Below are 27,002 nucleotides of genomic sequence, written 5' to 3'. Positions count from 1 at the left end.
AACAGTTTCCCAGGCTGTTCCCATTGGGAATAGCGCCATCTATCGAATGTTCATCTGACACTTGCATGACAGTGAGTTGTCAGCTAAGAAAATTCCCATAAAAAAACTTGTTTTCATTTCACAGTGAAGGTGTTTTTAGATAAATTTCAAGTGATTGTGGTTACTTGGAGGGTAAAAATAATGCGTACAGTGAGGGAAAATTCCTGTGTGTGGGATACAGTATCGATCTAAAAAAGAATCGTTGCTGTTTTTAAGTGTTAATGATTAGAAATTCCCTTTATTATCTTTTTCAATCCTTCAATTCGCATATAAAACGACAAAAGATATCCTTTAGCACTGATTTCATAAAGGTTTCGGTTGTTTAAATTTATTTCTACGAAGCAGCTACATCAAAACTACCAAATGTCAATGAGATATTCGAATTCAAAACTGGGATTTATTGCGAGTCTTTGTGTGGATTGAGAATTACAAAAATCTGAAATTTTTTAAATGGAAACGGCCTATAAAGACCTCTACACACTGGGAGCAATTTTCGTCAAAAATCGCATTTTAGACAGAATTTTGACGTTTTCGCCTACAGCAGTGCAGACAATTTCGACAATTTTTGACGAAAATTGCTCCTAACGTGTAGCGGCCATAAAACAATTTTAATAAACAAAAATCAATTAGACTAAATGTTAAGACCAAAATAGACTCTCTCTAGAACTTTAACCCATTAACGACGAAAGACTTTTTACGGAATGAAAATCAATAATAAGAATTAAACTGAGAAACATAATCAATGATAAGTTTTACATCTAACCTTGAAAAGTCCAACAGAGTCTAATTCGGTATATTTTGTGCTTCTATGAACGATAGGGACAAAAATAGCCCAAAAATTCAAATAATTTTTCTGACAATACCAATGAATAATATTTTTCGCTTTAATGAAAAATATTACGTATGAGTATTGAAGTTTTTATTGTCAAAATGGTTTTGCTTAAATTCGCCATTTTTGAGTTTAAATATTTACTACATAGCAAATAGCTACAGACTTACAAAAAAATATTCTAGATTCCTTCAACCTTCTACTTTACAATTATGTACAGACATAAGAAAAAAATAACTTTAGGTAGTCACGAAAAATTATTTTCTTTATGGGACACCGGTGTTCCAATCGTCCTTAAAGGGTTAATCAATGATCTGTAGTCCTCAGTGTAAATGCTAAATATTCCCGAGGATCAGCCTGAGTCTATATGAGCTTTTAGACAGCATGGCACTGCATACAGGTTGAGGGAAAAATTAGGAACAGTCACGGCGAATATAGAAACAGTCACGGCGAATATAGAAACAGTTACGGCGAAAATAGAAACAGTCGAGGCGAAAATGGGAACACTTGCTGCGAATGAGGAACTCAATGTTCTTATGTCATTGTAAATTTAAATTTTCTTAGCAACAGGATTATTATTAAGAAAGTTTCTTTGTTTGGAGGATTCAAGCGGTGTGTTGCGTATGTTGATATATCACGAAATAGCAATACGGTTGTCCATCTTAGTTATCAAGTTAATGGCATTGTAGTAGTTGGTCCCCAGCTAATAGATATATCCCCAGAAATTAGAAGTTATCTTGACAACAATTAGTGTCCTGAATTATATTTACAATGCTAAATACTAAAACAAAACACACGATTTCTAGTATTTTGACCCCTTGCACTTCTGCGCATTACCCACTGCGCTGTTGATGCTACTTCAGCGATAGATATTAACACTTTTCAGCACAACATAAAGTCAAATACACACACAAATTCCCCTCCAAATGCCCGTGAGTCTCTCAATAGCAAAGGTTGTGTTCTTCTTGTGCCCGATTATGCGTTTTGTTCTCATATACCAACGCATGTTTATGTATCCAATTCGCCCCTGGCCCAACTTTATACTCTCTCAAAACGCGGTCTCCTTTCCCAGAACTGGAACCTTCGTTTCAGTTCGCTGTGGGATTCCACTCTATCAAGAGGTGCGCGTCATGGATTTACGTTAGATCTCACTAAATAGTTAAAAAGAACTGTTTCTAAATTATCCCGTGAAGAGAATTCTATATAGCTATATGGAGAGAATGGATATGAATTTTTAACAACTCAGACCGGACCTAAAATTAACAGTGTTACTTAAATGTAAAATTAGTTGTTTTATTTATTTATTTTTTTTGCCGCGAAAAATAAAGACTGAGAATCACCGGATATATCGCGATATAATCATAAATGTGTGTGGTACAATTTAATTTTCTGTGCAATTACCTCCCTTTTTCACAAGGGAATTTTCAACTCTACATTCTTCGCAATCTTAATTAGGATACACAGTTTCACCCTTAATTAAGTGAAACATTTCTGGCTCTTGTGGAAAAATCACAATTTTTGGAGAACATCCAACATAAATTTTAGCTCATGGTGGCTTGGAATTATTTTCAAAATATCAGATAATCTGTGTGTGAATGGAAAGAAAAAATATACTTATAGAATTTTCACTCAATATCCATAAATTTGGGATACGCTTGTGAAGGAGGTAAATTGAGGATTTGTGCCTCTATGGAATAATCCGTAAAATATGTGAGCTCAATATTGTGATAGAGCTATAAAGGTATACAGATATAATAAGTATATTTATATGCAATATTTTAATCTTTTGTCACTATTTAACAATTTAATGGGAATTTTATGAACACTCACCATAATAGTGAAAATATAAATATTCTCTCAATAACCATCCGTTATACCCATATTTCATCAAAAATTTCAACAGGGACTATCTACTGTTAAATTTCTTTTTTTTTATTGCTCGAATTGGAAGAAAAAGGTCTATAATCTATGACTATAATATAGGCATCATGTTTAGGTAGAATTTTGAATTTCTGAAGTTTACGGAAGAAAATGTTTTCGGTATTAGTTCGTTTAGGGTAAGATGGGGTAATTCGGAACAATTTTTATTTTGGAATTTTGAGATTTCCTAACAGGTTTAGATGACAAAAGAAGAAACAACAAAGAAGTACTCTCGAATGTAAAGTCTTGAACTTTTTCATGGTTTTCTTTTTCTTTTTGACCATCTGAAACAGTGAGAAAAACTCCTGTAGGCCAAACGGTAACAGATAACGATTTCCCTCTCCTGTCTTTATTGTTCAAACTTAAACTGTCTTCAGATCTAATGGCCTCTACACACACGAGATAAATTTACATCTATATTAAAGTGTTTTTCCAAAACAAGCGTAGGGAATTTGCTTCAATAATGGACATAAAGTTCTCTAGTGTGTAGAGGCCGTAAGGCTTAGGCATACGACTTAACTTTTATAATTGCATATCCGTCAAGCTATTGTGGAAAGTTTTGTTTTATGATTAGATTATTTAGTGCAAATGATCGACTATAGATAAATTCTAAAAAAAACAATTTAATTGGTTTCTATATAGGATTAATGAACAATTTGCAAACGAGGCTAAACCTGTAGTCTTATACGGGCTTCAGACCTAAGGCTTAGCCATCTGGCTTAACTCCTCTAATTTCCTATCAGGCACGATTTTTTAGAAAATTGTTGTTTATAATTGGATTAAGGGCAAATTATCCATTAGATTTCGAAAAATCATTAAAATTGCTTGTTATTTAGATTTTTAAGACCTTCAGGAAATGGGCTAAACCTCCAGTCTGAAGCCGGCATTAGGGCCTTGACAGACCTGAGGATTAGCCGACAGACGGCTTAGCGTAATTATATTAGAAATAATGGTCATACTACATTTCCATCATTTTTCACTAAGTCGTCTCTCGGCTTAACCCTTTAAGGACGATTGGGTCATCGGTGATCCAAAAATGAAATTTTTCCTACGATCTTCCAAAGCTAAGTTTTGCTCTAAAAAGTTAGAAAAGGTGATTTTTTCTGACCCCAGATTTTTTACCTTCTCGTCCTTAAAGGGTTAAGTCGTAAGTGTGTCTAGAGCATTACGAGTTTGAAGACAGCTTTATGTATGATCAAATATATTCTTTTCCCTTTGTAGATATTTTAGGAAAAAACAAACAGCAAGTCCGAACATTTTACTACAGAGAAAAAAATATTATGTAAAATCAGGGGCATGACATTTCCTATGTTTCCCATATGTTTCTAGCGAGCCGAAAAAACTTTTGGGTTTATTAGCTGTTTTCTGTCAGTATAGAATGAATTAGCAAATAATAGTAATACAAAATAAAAGCCAATTTAATAACGATGAGGCAACCGAAAACCCTAAATTGGCAACCTACGTAGTTTTGGAGATATCTCGTGAAATGTGTACAAAAACAGGGAAAAATTTACACTAAAATCGGTCGCATTTTTCAGAGCTAATGTCACCCCTGATGTAAAATTTCGTAAATGTTTGTGAACCCCCACAGTTTTGATATACGTCAAAATTCTGTCAAAATTGCATTTTTTGACAAAAATTGCTCCAAATTTGTAGGGGCTTTTATGAACTATCTCCGCTTCTATCTGGTTTAATTCGATTACATAAGACGCAAATAAAGGAATTGTAAAATACCTGGTCTAAATAAGGTTTTGTTAAGTGTAATTATAATTTGTCAAAAGGATATTGTTTACCAATTTGACAAAACTTTTTGTTGAATTTTAGTTGGAAGAACATCCTTTTGACAAACTTTTTGCAGCTCCATTTTTGTGGAGGGTGTCATGCTCTGGAACACTTTGCCCAGAGAGCGAAAGAGGGGGCTTATCCTGAGTCATATGGCCTCTGCAGGCTCCTAATTTACCTTACTTTATTATATAAGGACATTTTTGTACAGAGGACCGTTTGTCCTATTTTAAATTAAATAAATTGAATTGAATTTTTAACAAGATCAAGTTTGCCACAGATTTGACAGTTTTTTTTCCATATTCTGTATAGAAAAATATCTTTGACAAATTTTTCTTGTCAATATGACACAACTTCTTTCAGAGTACACATTTTAGAACAGTATTAAAAATAGCAGATTAAAGGAAAGAGCGTTCTTGTTGTAAAAATGGCATTGAATAAATAGTGATATTAAATGTAGGGGGAAGTTGGAACCCTTTGAAATTGGAACTGTTTGTGCAACTAAATTATATCATGATAAGGCTCAATTTTATTTAAAAATAGGTGAAAATCCCAATTTCAAAAGTGCCCCACTTTCAAAGGTACCCCACTTCCCCCTAACAAATTATGATTATATATAATCTATCAGGGGCCCATCAAGCCTAATAAAAAGTGAAGATATTTTTCACTTGTCCTTGTAAAAATTTTCCAGATATTGCACCGCGACTTAAACAAATTTGCTCGTAGTCCTTGTATTATTTCGGCGAGTATTATGAAATATGTATTTTTCGATAGCTTTTAATGCATGATTTCGAGATATATTAAACTGATAAGTCAATTCTCTTTAGGAAGAAACTTGCTAATAGTGTTCAGTGCCTCTATACAAAAACGTATGGAAAAATGAAATGTCGAGAGGCCCCTGAAATCTATGTTATGGATTTTCTGTCGTTTTCCGAAAGAGATCGGTTTTGGTAAGTCGGCGGTAGACGCAATCAAATATTTCATGAACTGAAATATCTAGAATCCTAATCGATATTCTGCAAGAATTCTCATTTTAAAACGAGGTGCCGAAGTTGAAAAGACTTCGCAATGAAGTATCGATATTTCTAGCATAATGCCAAGTCTTTTCTCACTTTCAACAATTTTCTTGTGTCATTTTCGAGAACCTTTTTTCCTCAGAATTTATTGTATGACGAAATACGATAAAAAATTGAGGTTCTCTTCCAAATGTAATTTTTATAACTTCCATTGAGATGACTGTCTGAATAAAACATTCACATATTCGCTTTATAGAAATATTTCTCTCTATAGTGTATGAAAGACCTATATAATATAATGAAGATTTTATGTAAATCATTGAAATGAAAGCCACTATTTGGTGGTATGATTACCTTATTTCAGAAGTACCTCATTAATCATACACAATCTTTGTTTTCAGCTCACATAATGATGAACAAATTTAGATTTATGACTATCTAATTTGAGTGTAAAAAATTCTTGGCCATTTGTAATCGCCAACTTCTCTTGCACTATTCTTTGTAAAATATCCCAGAAATCAATAGTTTATCATTTCCAACAATATAACAATCAAATTATTTTTCACTTTGCATAACTTTGTGCTCCAACCTCGGTATCATTTTTCTTGTTGGACTTCTCTGACAACCCAAACGTACAAAAAAAAAAACAAACCCACAGAGGATTGGCAAAAAAGGAGCCCCCTCAATGCAAAGAATTTTAGTGTAATCGAGAGAAGCCGACGAATTTCTAACACAAAGAAAAATTACATAGAGGCATGAGTCGTGCTGAACATAATTGACTAAATTGGATGTTCTCCAAAAGATAAACTCTAGGAAAGTGAAAATTGTTTTAGTTCTTGGAACAACAAAAATACTGCATATTGTTGGTTTAATTAAAGGAAATACTATGTGATACATAGGGCTTTTATACACAATACATTGTATAGATACACAGCCCCTTCTATACATATTCTACCTGCATATCTCGCGCATATCGCACAAAACCACATTCTGACAAATGTTTCGAAAAGTCCTATTTATACCCCCAATATCATTAACTAAATTAATATAATTAATCCCCATCCTAATTCATTGGGCGCGCAATTGTGTGTTGACAATATAATGATATGTACGTAAAATAATTTATCATTCTACTATATATATATGCATATATATATATATTTATTGTTATAAATTGTGGTATAGGAACAAAGTGCAAATACAAAAGCTCCTCAGTCTAAAATGGATTGGGAGTATTAGTGAAAATACTTAAGAGTTGCTGATGCAAAATCAATATTTCAAAGTGAACATACTGAAGCACCTGCATAACCCTGGATTAATTGTGTTATATTTAAATTAATGTGCAATTTGTGAGTGAAATTGTCTGCAAAAGGAGAACAACAAAAGCACCCCACTCCCCCTACAATGGCTGAACAAATTTGAAGAAATATACCGTCGGCATTCATCAACTTTAGGAAAGCAAAATAGTCAGAAAAAATGAACTTAAATTTATCATTCCTGATTATTTGGTGCAGACTTTTCATCCACATTAATGGTAAGTATTGACAATTGGTATTTATAGACCAATTTTCACCCCACCCTCTCAATCTCTCTTAAATTATTACTTGTCGTTTAATTGTTTATTGCAAACAGCTGAATTTTCCCAATCTAGAGCTCTTGAGTAAATAAATAGTTTACATATAGTTATTTGTATATAATGGGGCTTGTTTGTCAAAACTATTCTCGCTATTTGGAGTGAGAGAAAAAAAGGAACGTCTCATTCCAGAAAAAGACTTGGTCGAAACATTTCGTTTCTCTCAACCATTTGAATTTTATTTTCTTTTAATCTTCAAGAAGCAGTTATGTCTCGTACAAGAACTCACAAAGAAATCAACCAATATGTCGTGAATCTAATTTTGATATGTTACTCCAAAGAACAATTCCTTTTAGTTTCCACTAATACTTGTCACATTTATTTCTCGTTTAATTTTTTACGTTATCACGAACGACTGGAACGAAAGGCACATGCTATTTGCAATATGCTTCCCTACATGGAATTGCTTTTTTTTACATTAGAAGAAATTTGCCAACATTTACAAAAAAAAATCGCGAAATTTTAGATTTGTGTTGTACAAAAAAATCTAGGAGAATAATGCGCAACGCACAATACTTATCATTTTATAAACATCTGTTTTACGTATTACCGAGAGGGAATAGTAATGACTTAATCATCTCTTTCGCACTTAGGGCGGAATCACATTGACAATGCTCACCGTATTTCGTTAATTTACGTATTTTCATTGCAATTCTTACGCAAATTCTCGACTACCGTATTACCTTATCTCCTACTCGGTGGCATTAGGTGAAAATAATATAAGAAAATTGAATAAATAAAACGAATATGCGATAAACGGTGAGCAAAAAAGCTGTACATTTAATTTCTTTTACAGTTTTTCTTGCTCACCGTTTATCGTATTTTCGTTTTATTTCTTCGATTTTCTTATATTATTTCCACCTAGGGTCACCGAGTATAAGATAAGGTAATACGGTAATTGAAAATTTGCGTAAAAATTGCAATGAAAATGCGTAAATTAACTAAATACGGTGAGGCTACGGCAAGCATTTTATTGTCAATGCGCCATTATACGCTTTTTCGTAAATATATTTATTTATCAAAAAATTAAGTAGGAACTCAATTAGTATTCAGAGCAATAAATAATTTTCAGTTCATTTTGAAATGTTTTTAACATATCACCAAAAATAAGCGAAATATAATTCTATATTTGTCTCTTTTCCTCTCATACACAATATCGAAAACATTTCCAAAATGGCAATATAAAAAAATATAATATAAAAAATATATAAAACCAGTAGAAAATAAAGTACAGGAACTTCCGCTTTGAAAGAATTTGTCGGGAACGAAAAAAAGCCCGCGAATTAACTCCAGTGACACAGTAAAATTGCATATCTGCAGGAGACATCTTTGGGATAAGTTATGGAAACATCGTAGTGTATGCAAGATATTTCCGACGACAATTTTTCAGCCTATCTTTAGCGCCAACGGTTCATAAGAAATGTATTTCAAATTTTCCGTGTGAAAAATATTTGCATTACTTTTAGGGGCGTTTCAAAAATTATTTTATAAATCAGCTCCCAATAGTAGACAATTAATATCAAATTCTTTCTGTCCGTTTTCTCTCAAGCCGGAACTCCCTGTATTTTTTAGATATAAACGTCGCGTCGTTGAAATTGTGAAAGCTTATTTCGGAAATTTTTAAGCTCTTATCGTTGAAAAAATGCTACTAAAGTTTACCAAAATTGTAGACTAAATCTGATTTTATTATATAACCTTTCTTAGTTAAGGTTATGATAGCAAAATGTAAACATTACGAGCAATAATAAGGAAAATGTCTTCAAAAATATTACGAACATCCATATACTTTTGAGTTCCAAAAATCTATTGTACAGAACTTAAAATAAATCTCAAAATCAAAACAATTTAATCAAATCAAAAACAAAATTTAAATGGGTACTTAATGGCTCCGCACACCATTTAGATCCGCAAAATTTCATGAAGTCGAAATTTGAATCCCGGTTTTTGTCACACTTTTTACATATGCCTATCTCATTTCTTCGCACTCTTCTTCATCTTTTAAACATCACAACATATTCAATTTAGCTCAATCGTATTTGTAGTGCGAAAGAGTAGGATAGACATACGCAAAACGTGTGAGAAAAGGAATGTAAATTTTGATTTCAAAAAATTTTCCTAATCTAAAAGCTGTGCCGGGAACAATCGAAAAATGTTCAAATGATTCCAACGCACCTTTTATATCAGTAAAATTTCATGAAATTAAAATTTTCATCCCTTCTTTTAAAAAATTTGCATAAGTGTTTTCCATTCTTTCAGACACAAAGTTGGGCTGAACTATTATTATTTTATTTATTTCGATGTACCGGGCTTTCATTGCCATTTTGTACATTGTTCAGTTTACAGTTTATTATTCAGTTTACAATGTTTGGTGAAAAATGTCCATTCAGACGCTTCAATCATTTGCACCGGGCGGGACTCGAACTCACAACTGTGACAGTCGAGCCGGGGGTCACACCGCCCAAGAGCCGAACGCTCTTACCAATTGCACCACGGACCCCCTGGGCTGAACTAAATTTCATTTGGTGTGATGTTCAAAATAAGAAGAAGAATGGGATGAATTTTGACTTTATGAAATTTTACCGATCTGAAAGGCGTGCCGGAGCCATAAGGATATGAAAACTATACGAATGTTTAGATATATCACTTGGTGAAAGGCTTAGTTCCTCTACAGGAAGTTGTGCCAGCATAATTATTCATAAAATCTCTTGAATCCAAAATTATGTTTAAAATTGTACTTCGCTTGAAATGAACATAAACTTAAAATGACTTATTGAGCCTGCAAATAAACTGCAATGCCGTATAAATCTACTTTGAAAGACGGGTCAGAAGCGCTAATTAATCAAAATAAATTTTGCAGACAAGTATAGCTTGGCAACATAACCTCACTTAACCTTACTTACATTTAGCGAAATTCCATTTGGCGTCTATAATATCCAATTTAGAGTAACTATGAGTTTACTCAAGAATGCCATTCTGTTCAATTTTTTTTTCTTTACGATTTTTTTCTTTGAGGTTACGCGCAATGAGATGAGCTCGAATGGGTAAATATAATGTTTCTACACCTTACTGAATTAATTTCGCTGTTTCTTGTGACAAATTAAAGATTCGGTTCCGTTTAAATATATTAATAATTCGTTTACGCATATCATGTATCACTGTGCCTGTTTGGCCACGCTCTGGGAAGTAATCGACATTTTTCATCTCTTCAAATTGCTTATTCCACTTAAGTATGAACTATTTTAGGTTTTAAATGTCCTTATCGGTCACTGCATGTGAAATTTTTGGTCTTGTGGGGTGAAAACTGATAAAAAGAGCCTTTTAGAGCGACGCTTTTTATGCACTCATATCAGATAACGTATTTCTAAGGTTCGAATTTGACGTCAATTTAATATTTTACGACAAAGTGTCCACGACAATAATGTCATCTATCGGTTCACATCAAAATATTAGTCCGATATTTGAAGTCAACACCACTTATGCCGGTCATGCTCTTACTTTAATTATTAATATTCTGATTTGCTCTATTTATCTTTTCTTCTTCATTTTATTACATTAAAACAGGTTGAATGGCTTACCATGTAGTACACTCTTTCTGAACTGTATGTTCCTAAAGATTGAATAAATTGAATTGAAATTGAAAATTGACTTAAGGGCCCGTATGCTTCAAGGATTTACTTCAAAATCCTCAATTTTGACAGACATTTTCGTCAAAAGAAATTTCTTGACGAATTCTCGTCAAAATTCAGCATTTAGAAGCGTTTCACGTGCATATGTCCAAGGGATTTACCTCAAAATCCTCCATTTTGACAGACATTTTCGTCAAAAGAAATTTCTTGACGAATTCTCGTCAAAATTCAGCATTTAGAAGCGTTTCACGTGCATATGTCCAAGGGATTTACCTCAAAATCCTCCATTTTGACGGAAATTTTCAGCGAAAGTAGAAATTTCGTCAAAATTGAGCATTTTGAAGCGGTTTGCGTTTATATGTCCAAGAAATGTACTTAAAAATGCTTCATTTTGACGAATATATTCGTCAAAAGAAATTTCGTGACGAATTACCGTCAAAATTGAGCATTTTGAAGCGTTATACGTGCATATGTCCAAGATATTTACTTCAAAATTCTCCATTTTTATGGAAATTTTCGTCAAAAGAAGCAATTTAGCCCAAATTGTGAATTTTGAAGCTCTTTAGTTCAAGGGATTTACTTCAAAATGTTCCGTTCTGACGAATTGTTTAATGAATTCCTAGTTTTCAAATTTTCCTATAACCAAATTGAGGTTCAATTTATCTACTATTTTATAAAACATATCAGTCAATTGTAGTAATTTCTCTTCCCCCTCACGGAAGTGGAGCTATAAAATAAGAAAAGAAAACACAGAATTTCTTCTTGACTCTAAATTTTAACTGATATTTAATTAAATTTCCACCTCCAAACTAAATGTTTGTAGTAGGGAAACGACAAATTTTTGTCTGTCTTCAGGAAACTATCATAATACATTAAGCTCAGCTTATCGTTTTATTGTATATACAGAGAACTATATGCACAACACGTATATATTTATATACCTTTTGACTTTTCATTAAATACATATCTTTTCCCCATATCCAAAATACCACACATATTTACAAATATGGTGAGTGATTTATGACTTCTGATATTTTAATGTGACTTTTCATCAAACGACGGGTTTTGAGCGACAGTTTTATGATATCAAATTGATATTTCTTATTATGGACTTTTATAGTTTTTATCCCCATTTCGACTAAAGTGAATTTCGCTAGTTTTTTTTATTTTAAATTATGAGGTAACAGCAAGGTGATACCACTAATAAAATTAGCAAATTCGGATGAAGAAATCAAGTTGAATAATATTCGTGCATTAGCATTTTCACCATATTCTGCACATATAGAAGCATGTGTGAGGGGAGAGAGAAATTATAAACAATTCACTGCATAAACTTCACTGTAAATATCTTACTCAGAGATTTACGAGTAAGTACATCAACTAAAAAAAATATACCATCTATGAACTTATATTCCATGCAGACGATGATTCAGATCATATCGGCAGATCGTCTTTCAATGTTGCTGGGAATTCGTGTAAATATTTATCATTTAAACTAATTAAATTTTTTGTTTTTCGTAATATTCTCCCTTCAGCTCAAACGAAGCAAAAGTTGCACAGTAATATTTCAATCTGCTGCAGTTTATTTATCCTCCTGAGTAAATGGTCTTATTTTCACGATCAAATGATTATTTAACTAAATTTTTACTTCAATCTTATATACATCTGTGCATAAATGCTGAAATATGATGAATTGAGAACTTTCCTCTCTGAGAAAAAAAAACGTTGGATCTCACCATAAAGATTATTTTTCTTTGGTTAAGACTTTTTTTTTACCATCATCTTTTATTTCGGTCTAACCCGAATTTTCGGGGCAAAATGTGCCTTATGTATATTGCAAGAATAAACCACAAGTAATCTATTATGTGGCATGACTTCAATGTAGGAGAAAAAGCCAAATGCATTAACATTTTCCCTTTAAATCAACTCAAACGTGATTCGTGATGATGGGAAACATAATTTTTCTGGGGAACAATATAACCATTAGCGACACCAATGGCGATGATAATTACAGATAATTATTTATTCCTGACAAGATGTTGGCCATTAGGCAAAGTGCGAAATATAATTGAATTTTTAACACTCAATGTCTCTATGTTTTGGCTACATTTCTTTTAATTACAGAGACAAGAGCGCGGTACTTCTCATTAGAATTATACCGTATAAAATGTGACATTTTCTTAAAGCACCCAATATATCAAGGGAGCGAAAAGTGCTGTACCTTATGTATAAATAACGCAGAAATGGTACGCTGGGTGATACCGATAAACAAGAAGTAACATTGCAAAGGGGGGAAACCATTAGACAGAACACATTTAGTATGACCTGACGAAATATATTTTCTCAAGTATTACACGATTCACGGTAAGATGATATGTTAGGACTTTTGCACTATATTATCAACAGAAAATATTGTTATGTTTTTTTTTTGCTTTCTTCCAGAATAAATGCACGAAAATATTTTATATGGGGGGGTTTTCTCTCTCAGAATATTATGATACAACAAATACACAGACAATTTTCCTAGCACTAAATTCTCCAGAGATATACCAAGATATCCACATAAAGTTGTGGAATCACGATTTTTAATACACCTATGACAATCAAAGAGATATGCATCAGAAAACATCTCCATAAATTTATGTAGTTTCATACAGATTTGATTAGTTGATCAAATTATTGAGATGCCGGTATTCTGATACAAACGAAAGCTTTTATAATCAATCATTCTTCCCTTTGAATGCCGAATGATTTTTCTAATTAGTCTTGCCTAAAAAAGATATCTGTCAATAAATAAAAGACTCCAAATAAAATTGAGAATACGAAGTGAAGAGATATAGTTAATATGAGAAATTTAGTACACTTACTCTAAAAGGAAAGGTTTACAATGCTTGAAGGTTCTGTACAAAGGATATTTTCCCATTGAAAATGGAAATGTAGCTTAATTTTTCTTTTGTTAAACATCCTTTGAAGTAACTTTTAATAAACGACATTACACAAACATAATATGTCGTCAACAGCAAAATATTCCAATATTTGTCAAAATTGGTGATAATATAACGAATGTATATTGCTCAATAATGTAACACTATTTGCTTTGTATGAATAAATTATGATTTACAGTGTTCCTGTCGTTTTGCATATTATCGTGTTATGCAAAAATAGGGACAGCATGACCAATGCATATTTTTCCTTCAATTTATCATAACACATCGAGATAGATATATCAAAACGTCCTCAATAGACAATGTATTTTTCAAAATAAGGCACCACATGTAAACCCCATTTGGATACTAGGATGATATAAAACAATTAAAATAAATCAGACACGTTTGCTTGTATCGTTCTTTGTAGAAAGATTTTGGCATTTACCTGAGCGGAATAGAGGTGTATATAGCCAAATAACTTATGTATGCAGTAACATACGAAGACGTAGATCTGTTCTGAATTCATTATTCACATGAATTATTTATAGTTGTATGTTACAAATGAATGATAGATAAATGTGGTCATGAACCATTGTTGAGTCGATATGCTAAAGATTGTCAGTTGCGACTTTTTGATTATTTTTGACACAACAAAACAATATAGAGACAAACATACTTTTTTCTTACGTAAGATTTTCCATTAAAAAAAACTCTGTATTACTCAAAATATAATTAACTTAAGGTGTGGACTGCATACAAAAATTTGCATATATCTTGAAAAAAAAAAGATTATTGAACAATTGTACAGTTTTCTCAAGACACCAACATGGTGTACTTATTTGGAAAGGGTATACCTTGTTTAAAAAAAACTTTTTGGAAATAGAAGTGTACACATAATTGTGATTTGTAACAAAATTACTTCTATTCTAATCTCTAGCGCCATGAATATTTTAGATTATAAAACATGCTCACAATCATGGAATGCATTCTTTCGTGCGCCAATTTACGAGATATATTTTTAACCCATGGTAGTATTGTCGCATGGACAGAGTTATCACACGCGATGCCGAGATTGAAGTGATCACTACTGTTAGGGCCCACCAACTGACATTTTTTGCTCGCGTATGCAACGAAAATGATATAGTGGGTGGCTTCCAAAGCTTATATATCTTGTTTATTCATATGTGACAACATTGCACCGACAGATGCCCTCGTATATTTCATTACAATATCATAATTGATATTCACGGTACGAGTGCCTAGCATATCAAGTTGGGATATCCCAAAACAAATATGAATAAATATCAAGTATACCTGATTTCCCTATCAATTTATGGACATAATAAATGCTATTTAAAAAATATATACACTATTATACAGTATCCCAGGGATGAAAATTAATAATTAATTACCGCCTTGGCAAATGAAAATATTTTTCCGTATCCTGTCATTCCATTTCACTTCGCAGCAGTGCCCGGGAAATGCGTGAAAAGTCGTAATTACTATAAGTATAGGCTACAAAACACCCACTGTATAAAATAGGGATTATTTTAATTCGCTATTCATCTTCCTAAACATACAACACGTATACACAAGCCGTATTAATTTAGCTTTGTTAAGATTGTAACGAAAAAACAGCTGATAAGTAGGTTAATTTTGGATGTAATTCCAACGTGAATACAATTCTAATCTAATTATAATGAGTCATTTAAAATAGGAGGAAAAGTTATTTTCACGAAATCGCTCAGTAGGGTTTAAGGTGTGCACGCAAGTATGATTTTATCAGAAAAAAAAATAACGAGAAAATTTTTCTGTATGAAAAAAAAACAGAAGGGTGTCGAAGTATTTCAATCTTTCTCTTGTATACAGAATTTATGAATAAATTACACAAATATAATCATTTTAACTAAAATTATTTCTTGTTATGAGTAGGATATCTTACAGTGTAATCTTATACAATTTTTCTCTCATACTTTTTCACACATTCTGTTGAACTTGCTGCACAACATCTTAAAACAGAATTGTTTGAATGCACAACAATGGTGCCTGGGTAATCATCAAAGGTCAACCAAATTATGTTAATTAAGTGTGAATGCGTAGGTGCAAAATGCAAATAAAACCATACAAACACATGAATTATATTTATGTGATAAATATTTACTTCACACCTAAATTATTCAGTTATAGTGTTTTATATGGGAGACTATAGTACACATAACCTACATCATATTTACTGAATAACTAATTTATATATATGACTCTATCCACATGAAGTCAAGTGTGATATATAGAGAGCATAGAGTCTTAAAAAAACATAAGTTATATTTAAACAAATATAAAAAGCTTTGTCTCTACGGAAGACATGTTGTATTTTAAATTTTATCCGGATGATGAATAGTGTGACCCATTCTTAATGCAATCTGAAAAGGAAATAGTTTTTTTAGATGCAAAATCTGGCTCGAATGACTAAAAATGATATTATTGATCTCCAGTCAAAAGTTGATTTGCACTCCAAACAACTGCAGGCACTCATGCGATACAATGTGAAAATGAAACCTAGAAGAAAGAATATAAATCATAACTTGAATATGACTGTTTATAGGTTTTTTGACAAATAAAAATAATGTAAAAGGCATTAAAATAAAATAAAGGCAGTGTTAGCAGTTGTTCAAATTCACACGAAATCTTTTTACAATCATGTTAATTTACCGTAGAGACAAAGTTAAAATGACATGACCGATGTACATGAATCCTAATGCAATTTTCGAATTATAGCTCCACAAGTTAGCAGGTTTTTCTTCACCCTATTCGTCTTTAGTGTTTCAGAACACGAGACATACATAGAAATTGTGTATATAGGAATGGTATTTAACTATTAAGTGTTTAAGAGGTATGCTAAAAGTACACTTTCATTTGGGCTCTTAGCCAGTGTTTAAAATAACTACATTGTTTATTTCTGTTTTACATACACATAATGCCACACACCGTATGTATCCTCATATGTACAATTCTCTCAGACATTCTACTTAGCGTAGATTGTTAATTGTCACTGCTCTTCTGAATCTCAATCTTTCACTGAGATAACAACTCTTGCTCACTCACAACATTATGTATTCAAGAGAACGAGTTTTCACTGGGAGATATAGAATTTGTCAGTTTAATTGAAAATTAATATTGATTCTCAATCTCTTTTTTTTTATTCCTTTTACAGCTCAATACCGTTCACCGAGAATCACTGAACATCCCTCGGATATTCTTGTACCAAAGGGGGAACCCGTCACTCTCAATTGCAAAGCTGAAGGTAGACCTGAGCCTACGATTGAATGGTTTAAGGTAATTAATTGAAATAGGTACAATTGATATAATCCTTGAGGGATTTTAATCAAAATTCTCAGGATGGTGAATCAGTGAAGACAAGTCCAAATGACAATAAATCACATCGAGTATTATTACCATCTGGTTCCCTATTCTTCCTACGTACAGTACATGGGAAAAAAGAGCAAGATGCTGGGGTTTATTGGTGTGTAGCAAAAAATGTTGCTGGAAAAGCACAAAGTCGAAATGCTACTCTGCAAATTGCAGGTAAGAAGTCACATTTATTGAAAACTCTTGTATAAAGTAGCTGATCTAATAGATAAAGTGTTGAGCACTTAATCAAAAATTATGCTTATTTGTATTGAACACGATTTTCCAGCCATAAATTCTACTAAATGTCACTAGAGACAAACGCAGATAGACTTGTAATAATAAATATTGATGACAAACCTCCCATTAACAAATACTGAGAAAATATGTGTTAGGAACTAAACGCATAAGCGTATATATACAAAAAATCAGAGTAAAAGTTGTTAGAAGTTGTGTTTTATTTCTATTGCTGTCTCAATAAATTTCAAAAAAATTATTTCCTTACACCGAAAGAGAAGTTGATGTTCTTCGGTTTATTGGTTGAACCGACAACAATGTAAGGTACTCCGTTTATGCGGTAAAAGTCTCAGTTTAGAGTTGGACATTCTGAATCTTACACAGTAAAAATATTTCAGCTACTTTGCCATGAATTTCATTGTAAATTTTACAGAAACATGTAATCGTGTGTACTGATACACATTTGTGTAATTTGTACACATTATGTCTGAAATCTGCGTAATTTGTACACATTTTGTCTGAAATCTGTGTAATTTGTACAAATTTTGTCTGAAATCTGTGTAATATGTATACATTTTGTCTGAAATCTGTGTAATTTGTACAAATTTTGTCTGAAATCTGTGTAATTTTACACGAAATATGTAAGAAAACGTACTCAACTGTGTAATCACTCGCAGTTGGTTACACAGTTTACCATTACGTAAAATTTGAATTACACATTTTTAGATTACGCGTTTTGCTGAAATACATATTTGAGTAACTTTAGAAGAATAATCGTGGTAAAAAGCAAACAGAACGATTGTCCTTGTAATCTGTTTTTACTGTGTAATTTTTATTATGGATGCAAATGTTCTTAACTCGCAATTTCAACTGTCCGTAGCGCCAGGCTGTCAAGTTTACCATCGGAATAACTTTCGTTCTAAGAATAGTTAGCGTATAACCGCGATCAATGAATTTATTTAAATTGACATTACTGGAGTTTATTAATCTTTACTCAGAATTTAATTAGACAAAATCGTGATTGATTAGTTTAACAAAAGAAAGTGAAGCTACTCCTTAAATTTACGTAGTAGGGTAAGTGTGCCAAATTTCGGCATAGTTGCAAATAAGCACCAAAGTCCTAAGTTTGAAATGCAATTTTTTTAATACATATTGAAATTTCTTGTTAAGGGAAGAGCACTCCGGATCGGAACGTCAAGAGACATGCTCGATATTTAGTTGAAAATATAAGCCTCAAAATACTATTTGGTATTTTTGTGCATGCTAATTGGTATATTAGTGATCCATTTAACTATATTTGTGCATTCGAATTTTTAATTTTTACAATAAATTAATAAAAATTAGGTGTAATTGCAAACTTGCAATGCTTACGGAAATTTGATTTTATAAATTAAAACAAAGCTAATGGAGTGCATTCTTGTAAGAGTTAATTGGTAAAAAGTAGCTCATAATTTTTAATTTGATTTGTAGCAACAATACGGTAATAACCTGACGGTCCGAGGAACACTGCCGATCGCTGGTACTCTTCCCTCACTTCCTTTTCGGGAGGGTTGTATGGAACCTTAAAAACTAATTTATCATCTTTGTTTTCTTTAAAACAGTTCCTAAAATATTGAAAAATAAAAAAAATATAAAAATTGCTTTGGGTAGTATTCCGGACACTTTGAGTGTAATACCGACCACCTTGTTTATGACCACCTTTTGTGAAGCAAGGGATAGAAAATTTCAAAACGTCATACGGAACGAGTTTAAAAATATTTATTCTGAGAACTTCCAAGTAATTTGTCCTGAATACCTGAAGAGTTTCCTGAGCTCTTCCAAGGCCTATTCCACATCATCTTATTCATAGAGGCGATGCTTTTTTTCTATGGGCATTGCAAAACTCAGAAATTAAAAAAAAAATAAAATGAATAAGAAATTTAGAAGAGCAAAAGATGATGCCGGAATAGGCGCCATTACCTCACCGGAAAGATGCTCACAAAGTATCTACTTTTTTACACGAAATACAAGATCCATCTGGGAAATTTTACCCGAAATTTAAAGAATGATTCACTTTTACCTTAAACAGAAAGAATCTTGAATGAAAACTAATCAATTTTCATGAAAAACAGCGAAGGAAAACCTTCTGCACTTCACCAAAAATCACAAGACTGCTAGAAACACAAGCGATCTGTCACATTTTTTGTAAGATTCTTTCCACACTGAGTTTCTACAACACAATTTAAATTCAAATTATACCACAAATTTAACGATTTTGGTGTTAATGCCAAACGCACAATAACTTTTGTTTAGTAAACATGTTTTTGACATTTCAATGAGAGTGAATGAAACATAGATCTAGTCATCTCGCTCATTCTCATGGGAAATTTTGAAAACATGTTTACAAACAAAAGCTATTGTGCGCTGTGCATAATACATCCTAGAATGAATAAATATTTAAAAGCAAAATAAATTTATTGACTATTCGAAGATTAAATCCATAATCGTGATTAATTTAATTGCTTGGCCGAAATTACTCAGAGTGGCCGAAATATAAAGCTGGTCGAAATTTGGCACACTTACTCTATTCACCCTGAAGTCTATACCGGTAATTTAGTATGTTCAGCTAATATTCTATCCTGATGATTGCAGTGCTAAGGGAAGACTTTCGAGTGGAACCCAAAGATACACGAGTAGCGGCCGGAGAGACGGCCCTATTGGAATGTGGGCCACCAAAGGGGAATCCCGAACCCACACTAATTTGGAAGAAAGATGGGATGATTTTAGACTTAGATACGATACACAATAACCACAACTTGCCATCGTTCCGGATGCGAATAGTGGATGGAGGAAATTTGTTGATCAACGATGTGCGCCCACTTGATGAAGGACGATACCAATGTATTGCACAAAATGTTGTAGGTACAAGGGAAAGTGCCTACGCCAAACTCACTGTACAAGGTAATACCCCCCTTTATACAATATCTCTCAATATTATTTCACAAAAATATAATAAATTGATATACAGAACATATTGTTGACTTTAACATTTAAGATTTTTGATGTCAAACTTGGGTTGTATAACATGTGTTTTAAAATATTCACTTCATTTTCAGTGAAACCCTACTTCAATAAAGAACCCACGGATATCACTGTTCTAAGTGGACAAACTGTTCAATTCCACTGTTCCGTAGGTGGAGACCCTCAACCTCAGATTCTCTGGCGAAAAGATGATGGAAATATGCCTGTGGGAAGGTAAATGGTCTTTTTCCTTCATTTTTCCCCCCATCCAATATATACCATTAAACGAAAGTTCTTTTCATCATGACAAATACCAATTATATTTTCTATATACTTCCAGGGCGGATATATTAGAAAGTGACAAGAGCCTAATAATAAAGAATGTGGCACTAACGGATGAGGGCATGTACATTTGTGAGGCACACAATAGCGTGGGACAAATAAGTGCAAGAGCTCACTTGATTGTCAATTGTAAGAGAAAAATGATTCTTTTTCTGTAGCAAAAATCTTGCTTGCAAGATTTATGAATCACAACAACAATTTTTGCCTTGTAGCACCTCCGAGCTTCTCTGTTCGACCACAAGATAAAAAAGTCGGCCTCAACGGCATTGCAATGTTTGAGTGCCTAGCAAAGGGGAATCCGCCTCCATCGGTGTTCTGGACAAAGGAAGGATCGCAAATGCTAATGTTTCCTGATAATTCATACGGACATATACATATCACAACGCAGGGAACATTGCAAATTCGTGGGGTACAGAAGGAGGATGCTGGATACTTTGTATGTTCGGCCCTGAGTGTTGCTGGATCAGCAACAACACGTGCTTTCTTACAGGTACCATTTGCATATTATGATAATCACTTCCCCTTCATTAAATATGCACTGCGAAAAATTGTGGTGAAATTAAAAATGCGTTCATTGAGGGAATTTTAAGGACTATGCACAATTGATTTTATTCTGGTAGGACGAGTATGACATTTTCGAAACACTCTTGTTTATGCAAAAATATGCTGTGGCGGTCGAAATAATAATCCCACCCATGCAAAGACAACTATTTAACTACCCTGTGTAATTTAATTCATTCCAATTCTGTGACAAAAATTTGATGTACTTCGAAAGAAAAAGACAGTAAAGTAACAAATGGATCCTGTTAAAATTTTGTCAAGAGACTTTTGTTACAGTAGACTCTCTCTCAATCGGGAATATGGGGCGAAATGTCATCTGGTTTATCGATAGATTTGGGCGTCAAAGCCTTTGTAAATTCCACAAAAAGCGCTCAATTATAAAGAATCACGATAAAATAGGAAGAACTACAGCGAATTTGAACAAATTAGCTTCATAATTAAAAGTGAAAATTGTCAACAAAATTTGTCTCCCGATTTAAAAAGAGACGATTGAGTTAGAGTCTACTATTTCCCCTATTTGACAGAACATTTTCTCGCATTTTACATGGAAAAGCATCCCCTTGACAAACTTTTAACAAAATCTAGTTATCCGCCGATTTTTATCAAAACTTTTTCTCACTTTCTATATGCAATAACATCCTATTGACAAACTAGAAGAAAAATTTGTCAAAAGGATGTTCTTCCATATTGAATATGGAAATGTTTTGTCGAATCAGTAGCCAACTGACAGTGGTGTCACGAGTAACAGAGTAACAGAGTTTCACGAGTAACAGAAAGATCCATGGAATCTATCTTCTATTTTTCCTCGTGAGCTTCCGTGGAAATAAACGCTAAAATTCCGCTTGAAATTCTGCAAAGTTACAGTAGAATCTTCTAAATTCGAACGCTCGGGGGGTATTTTTGACATTTCTCACCTCCCAAATTCGAACGATTTTTTCAAAACTAACGAAATTTATGTGAGATTAAATTGTACTTTGAATCAAATTTCCGTACTTTCTAACAAGTCTTGGTGATAACATCATTTTATACGATCATAATGTATGTAAACATTCAGGAAGAAGCACATAAATATGATTTTCATCCATCCAGCCAGAATACGAATTTTTTAACATAACCCCACAATTGAGATTTTGAATCCAAACGTCGTCGTTCGAATTTGAGAGACTCAGATTTGAGAGACTATACTGTATCAGTTTTTCTCGCGTGGAATTCCTTGAAAAAAAAATCAGAGGTATTTTCTTGCAAAATATCTCATAGCATTGTCTGAAAATTGATTCAAAATTTCTTTTGATTATTCTGAGTATAATTTCCTATCCATTTCCGACTAAGAATCCACGGAAGTAAACACTAATATTCCGCACTTGTTTTTCGCCCTAACGCTATAATTCTTGCGAGCTAGACATACTCAAATGTACGATATATGGTATCAATATTTTCAACTGAAAAGTAGAACAATTGAGTGATTGTCTGATAAATGAATACTCTCTTAGTTCCAATGTACCAATTATTGGCACTGATCCTCCATTTATTTGTGGATGTTTTTTTTTGTAGAAATTTTCCATTAAAATTCCACGCCATTTTTAATCAATTTTAGTAATTATTTTTTAAGAAAAATTAAAAATAATCTACTGGAAAAGTCGTGGAATTCCGCAATATTAAACCATGGAAGCTTCTAAGGCTGTTGCATGGAAAACTCCGCGGAGTATTTCGTGGAAATAAAGAGGATTTTTCCGAATTTTTAAAGGGCTGACTGCCAATTATATCGCTAATAATCCATAGGAAAAGACGTGAAAATATTCGTCGGAAAAATCCATGAAAACTCGCGGACGTTTCTTATTAGACGGTCCACAGAGTTCTGCAAACGTCCATGGAAAACTAGGAGGAAATTTAGCGTCAAATTTCTTCTCGGAAATCCACGCGCATTTTGAGCGGAAAATCCAGGGAACTCTACGCGGCTTTTTAATTGTAAAATCTTTGGACTTGATAGAAAAGACTGCTGGAAATCCAGTGAGATTGCCGCGACCATTGGATATAAAGAATTTATATCAAGATGAATACTTTCTGAACTGCGAGAATGGCAAAAAACGATAGTAAGTGTTATATCTTGTCTCTTTCTCGCATGTCCCCACTACGTACAAAGTTGGCAGCCATACAATCGCTCGAAAACTGACCGAATCACTGTTGGTATGCATGGAAAATTGCTCGAATTGCCAGTAATACGATTCAGAAAACAATTAATATGAACAGTAATATCTTACTCATCTTATTACTCTGTTAGATTGTGCTCTTTCTAAAACACGTGATTTTCCATTTGAAATTTTGCTTACTATACACCTCTCTTTCGGTCTTTTCTTACTCTTAATATTAATCTTATAAGTGGCACCACGGTGAATCATGTAAAATGTTTGTCAAAGTTTTGTCAAATTGGCAAACATCATCATTTTGACACAATTTTAACAAGATCCACTTGACCATTTAACAAAACTTTTCTATTTTTCAGAATAGAAATGTTCAAATTTGACATAATAACCTTACGACGAAAATGTATTGGTTTTTCCCGTAGAAGTCTCTATTTTTTACAGAATACATCAGTAATTAAATTCTGTTTAAAAACTACAATATAGGAAGATTATGACATTGACACTGACAATCTGTTCCTCCGCGCGAGGGCACTGTTTTCTTCCGCAAGTGGCGCTGGCAACTGTTCTCAATTGTTAATTCTCAAGCTTTACTAAGACCTTACTTCTCTTTTTAATATGCAATTGTAAACTTTCATACAAATCCGAATGTAGGATATAAATATTTTATTTGGAAAACACGTCAATGTCAAAAAATCCTCCCTCAATTTTTGCAATATTTAATAACTAACGCGAGCGTATCAAACAATAAAAAAAAATCTAGACACCCCTGTCATATACTATTATATCTAACTCTTTGCTCCCCAATTTGCTATCCGCGGGGGTTGAGCAATAAAATTATGACATTCACTGTTTCATACGATATTTACCCTGCGGAATGACAATGAACATTTTAGGGAGGAAATGGTGTACACCTAATTTGCTATTTTGTTTTTCACATATCCAACAATATGACACTAATGGACTAATCAGTGTATCATTAATTATTCCAGGTGACATCAGTTGATGACATACCACCCCCAATTATTCAAATCGGACCAAGCAACCAAACACTGCCACTTGGAAGCGCAACTCTGATGCCCTGTCAGGCCATTGGAACACCACCACCCACCATAAAATGGTACAAAGACGGAATGGCTATGGCAGCGGGGCAGCGGAATTTTATGATCCAACAGAACGGATCCCTCAGACTAACGAGTAAGTTTGCTGCATTAAATGGCTTTTGGGTGGGATTTTTTTATCCCTTAATTAATCAATTATAACGCACATTTCAGACTTGCAGTTGGCCGACTCAGGACTCTATACTTGCACAGCATCGTCAGAGAGTGGTGAAACATCATGGTCAGCATCCCTAACAGTGAAGAAAAGTACATCACCAATATTTCACAGAATACCCGACCCTAGCAGTTTTCCAGCACCACCCTCAGCACCCAGAATCATTAATATCACAGAAAATTCCATAACACTGTCCTGGAGACGAAATCAAAGCGAAGAAGCGTCCTCATTAATTGGGTAAGTGTCCCACATCAAAATCCTTAATGTACATAATGCATTAAATATTGGCCTAATTTGTCTGAAACACACATACGCACTCAGGGCTACTCATCACGCACTCAAAAACCATTTTATGGTTAAACTTTTTAACGAGAACATCCCAGAACTTTTGGAATACCACAAACTGAACCTTCTCCCCTATTCTATCATTCTTTTTTTTTCTCCAAATTTCAAACTCTGCCATAACTTTTTACAGTGGTTTAAACTTTTAAACGATTCCCATTTCATTTTGAAATGTGCTATTGATTTTAAGCATATAACATCGTTCTGAGATTGGCTTTAAAATTATTGCACAATTTTAGTTTATTGCTTGAACTATGCAGCACCTTTCTATTGGTAGTCAGAGTTGTACAAGGGATTTCATAACTTTTCCAAACGGAGAGATTATAAATTAAAAGGCTATTTTCCACCGTTTGTGTACTAAATTTTTTACTTCGTTTGATACATAATTTTTTTAGAGCAATTATTTTCGGCTGCAACAGCTTGGGCAGGTACTTTGGTAAAAATGGTCAATAAAAATTAAATAAATGAAACCATAAAATTACAAATGCCTAAAAATAGAGAAAAATATATTTTTTTCATTTTCGGTTCATTTTGACTAATCATTTTTTTACTCGTTTTTTACTCCACTTAAAAATTTGGGTGAGAAGTTAAGAATAATTGACAGCGCCGTCTAGCGATAGTTTTCTGCCAATAGTGGCGCTAGTGGCAAGGACATAGGTTTGTCATGCAGTGTCAATGAATTCCTATCTATTTAGTTTTTTGTTTTCACTGCAAAAATATATTTCCGTAAAAATTACACCAAATAATTCTTTCGATATAGAAATGTTGAAAAAAAAATGGGAAACAATTTAAGGTGATTTCCATTTACCTTTCGTTAAGTATAATGGTATTCGTTAAGTAAAATTAGTATTCGATAAGTAAATCAAAACAATACTCACTGTCAGTGAGATATATAAAGGTTATTGAATGTGTAAGCTTTTTATAAGCTTTTAGACTTTGAGAAATTCAAATTAGATTTAGTCTTGTCATGTTTTTGAATCTTGTAGGAAATCTTTTTGGTTTTTCGAAAGGCGTCATGACTAAATTGATCTTGATTTACAGTGGCTCTGGCACACCTTTAGATCAGGAAAATTTCATAAGATCAAAATTCACATCCCTTTGTTTCTTAAAAGTTTAGCATATGTTTGTCTTACCCTTTCGCACTCTTCTTCTTCTTTTGAACATCACATCAAATTAAATTTAGTTCAGTCCAATTTTGAGTCTTAAAGAGTGGATTACACTTATACAAATCTTTTGAGAAAGAAAGGGATGCGAATTTCGATTTCATGAAATATTATCGATCTAAAAGCTGTATCGGAGACATAAGGATTGCCAGAAAATTAACAAATAGGTGTGATTAGAAGGAATCACACCTAAAAAGCGTAATTTTACTTTTAAAGCTCTTGTATTGGGCTCAAACTCTTTTTGTGGGCGTAATTTTTAAGCAATGTGAACAAAATTAAATTCGTTTGACAGATCTTGAAATTCAAAACAAAATTGGATCAGTAAATATTAATTTTAATACCTCCTTTCCAGCAGACCTTTTAGATTTACATCAAGAAATTTTCATAATATCCAAATTCACATCGCTTTCTTTCTAAAGTTTTGTATATGTCTTTACCACTCTTTTGCACTCTTCTTCTTCTTTTGAACATCGCAACAAATTCAAATTAGTTCAAGCCAATTTTGAGTGCGAAAGAGTGGAATAACCACTTGCAAAACATTTGGGAAGAAAGAAAATGTGAAATTTTCCTGATATAAAAGATTTGCCAAACGCATAAATTATTATTAATGACTCTAGTCCACTTTTTATGTCAGGAAAATGTCATGAAATCAAAATTCACATTTCCTTTATTTCTAAAAAGTGTTGAGTATCTTATTATTTCACACTCATCTTCCTCTACTTTTATTCATCATAGGAAATTCAAATTAGTTCAAGTCCATTTTGAGT

At 33.0% G+C, this 27,002-nt stretch overlaps 1 protein-coding gene across 7 annotated transcripts in view; it reads left to right on the top strand.

Annotated features, from left to right (window-relative positions):
• The first annotated feature begins 1,948 nt into the window (after positions 1 to 1,948).
• LOC129799861 (roundabout homolog 2) overlaps positions 1,949 to 27,002 on the top strand; it is a 37,498-nt gene continuing 12,444 nt past the window's right edge. For 3 of the 7 annotated variants that reach the window (XM_055844116.1, XM_055844117.1, XM_055844112.1), the window contains exons 1-10: positions 1,973 to 2,609; positions 6,772 to 7,120; positions 16,984 to 17,105; positions 17,168 to 17,354; positions 20,046 to 20,354; positions 20,510 to 20,648; positions 20,755 to 20,885; positions 20,969 to 21,246; positions 24,448 to 24,652; positions 24,730 to 24,967. In XM_055844116.1, coding sequence (XP_055700091.1) covers positions 7,063 to 7,120; positions 16,984 to 17,105; positions 17,168 to 17,354; positions 20,046 to 20,354; positions 20,510 to 20,648; positions 20,755 to 20,885; positions 20,969 to 21,246; positions 24,448 to 24,652; positions 24,730 to 24,967 — 1,667 coding nt within the window. In that variant the 5' untranslated portion in view covers positions 1,973 to 2,609; positions 6,772 to 7,062. Of the gene's footprint in view, positions 2,610 to 6,771; positions 7,121 to 16,983; positions 17,106 to 17,167; positions 17,355 to 20,045; positions 20,355 to 20,509; positions 20,649 to 20,754; positions 20,886 to 20,968; positions 21,247 to 24,447; positions 24,653 to 24,729; positions 24,968 to 27,002 lie in introns of all 7 variants that reach the window. The other 4 variants (XM_055844118.1, XM_055844113.1, XM_055844115.1 and 1 more) reach the window with 3 other exon arrangements.

Source organism: Phlebotomus papatasi, chromosome 1, assembly GCF_024763615.1.
Source record: "Phlebotomus papatasi isolate M1 chromosome 1, Ppap_2.1, whole genome shotgun sequence".
Classification (NCBI taxonomy): domain Eukaryota; kingdom Metazoa; phylum Arthropoda; class Insecta; order Diptera; family Psychodidae; genus Phlebotomus; species Phlebotomus papatasi.
The sequence above is the reverse complement of the archived record's forward strand: the minus strand, read 5'-3'. Positions and strand labels throughout refer to the sequence as shown.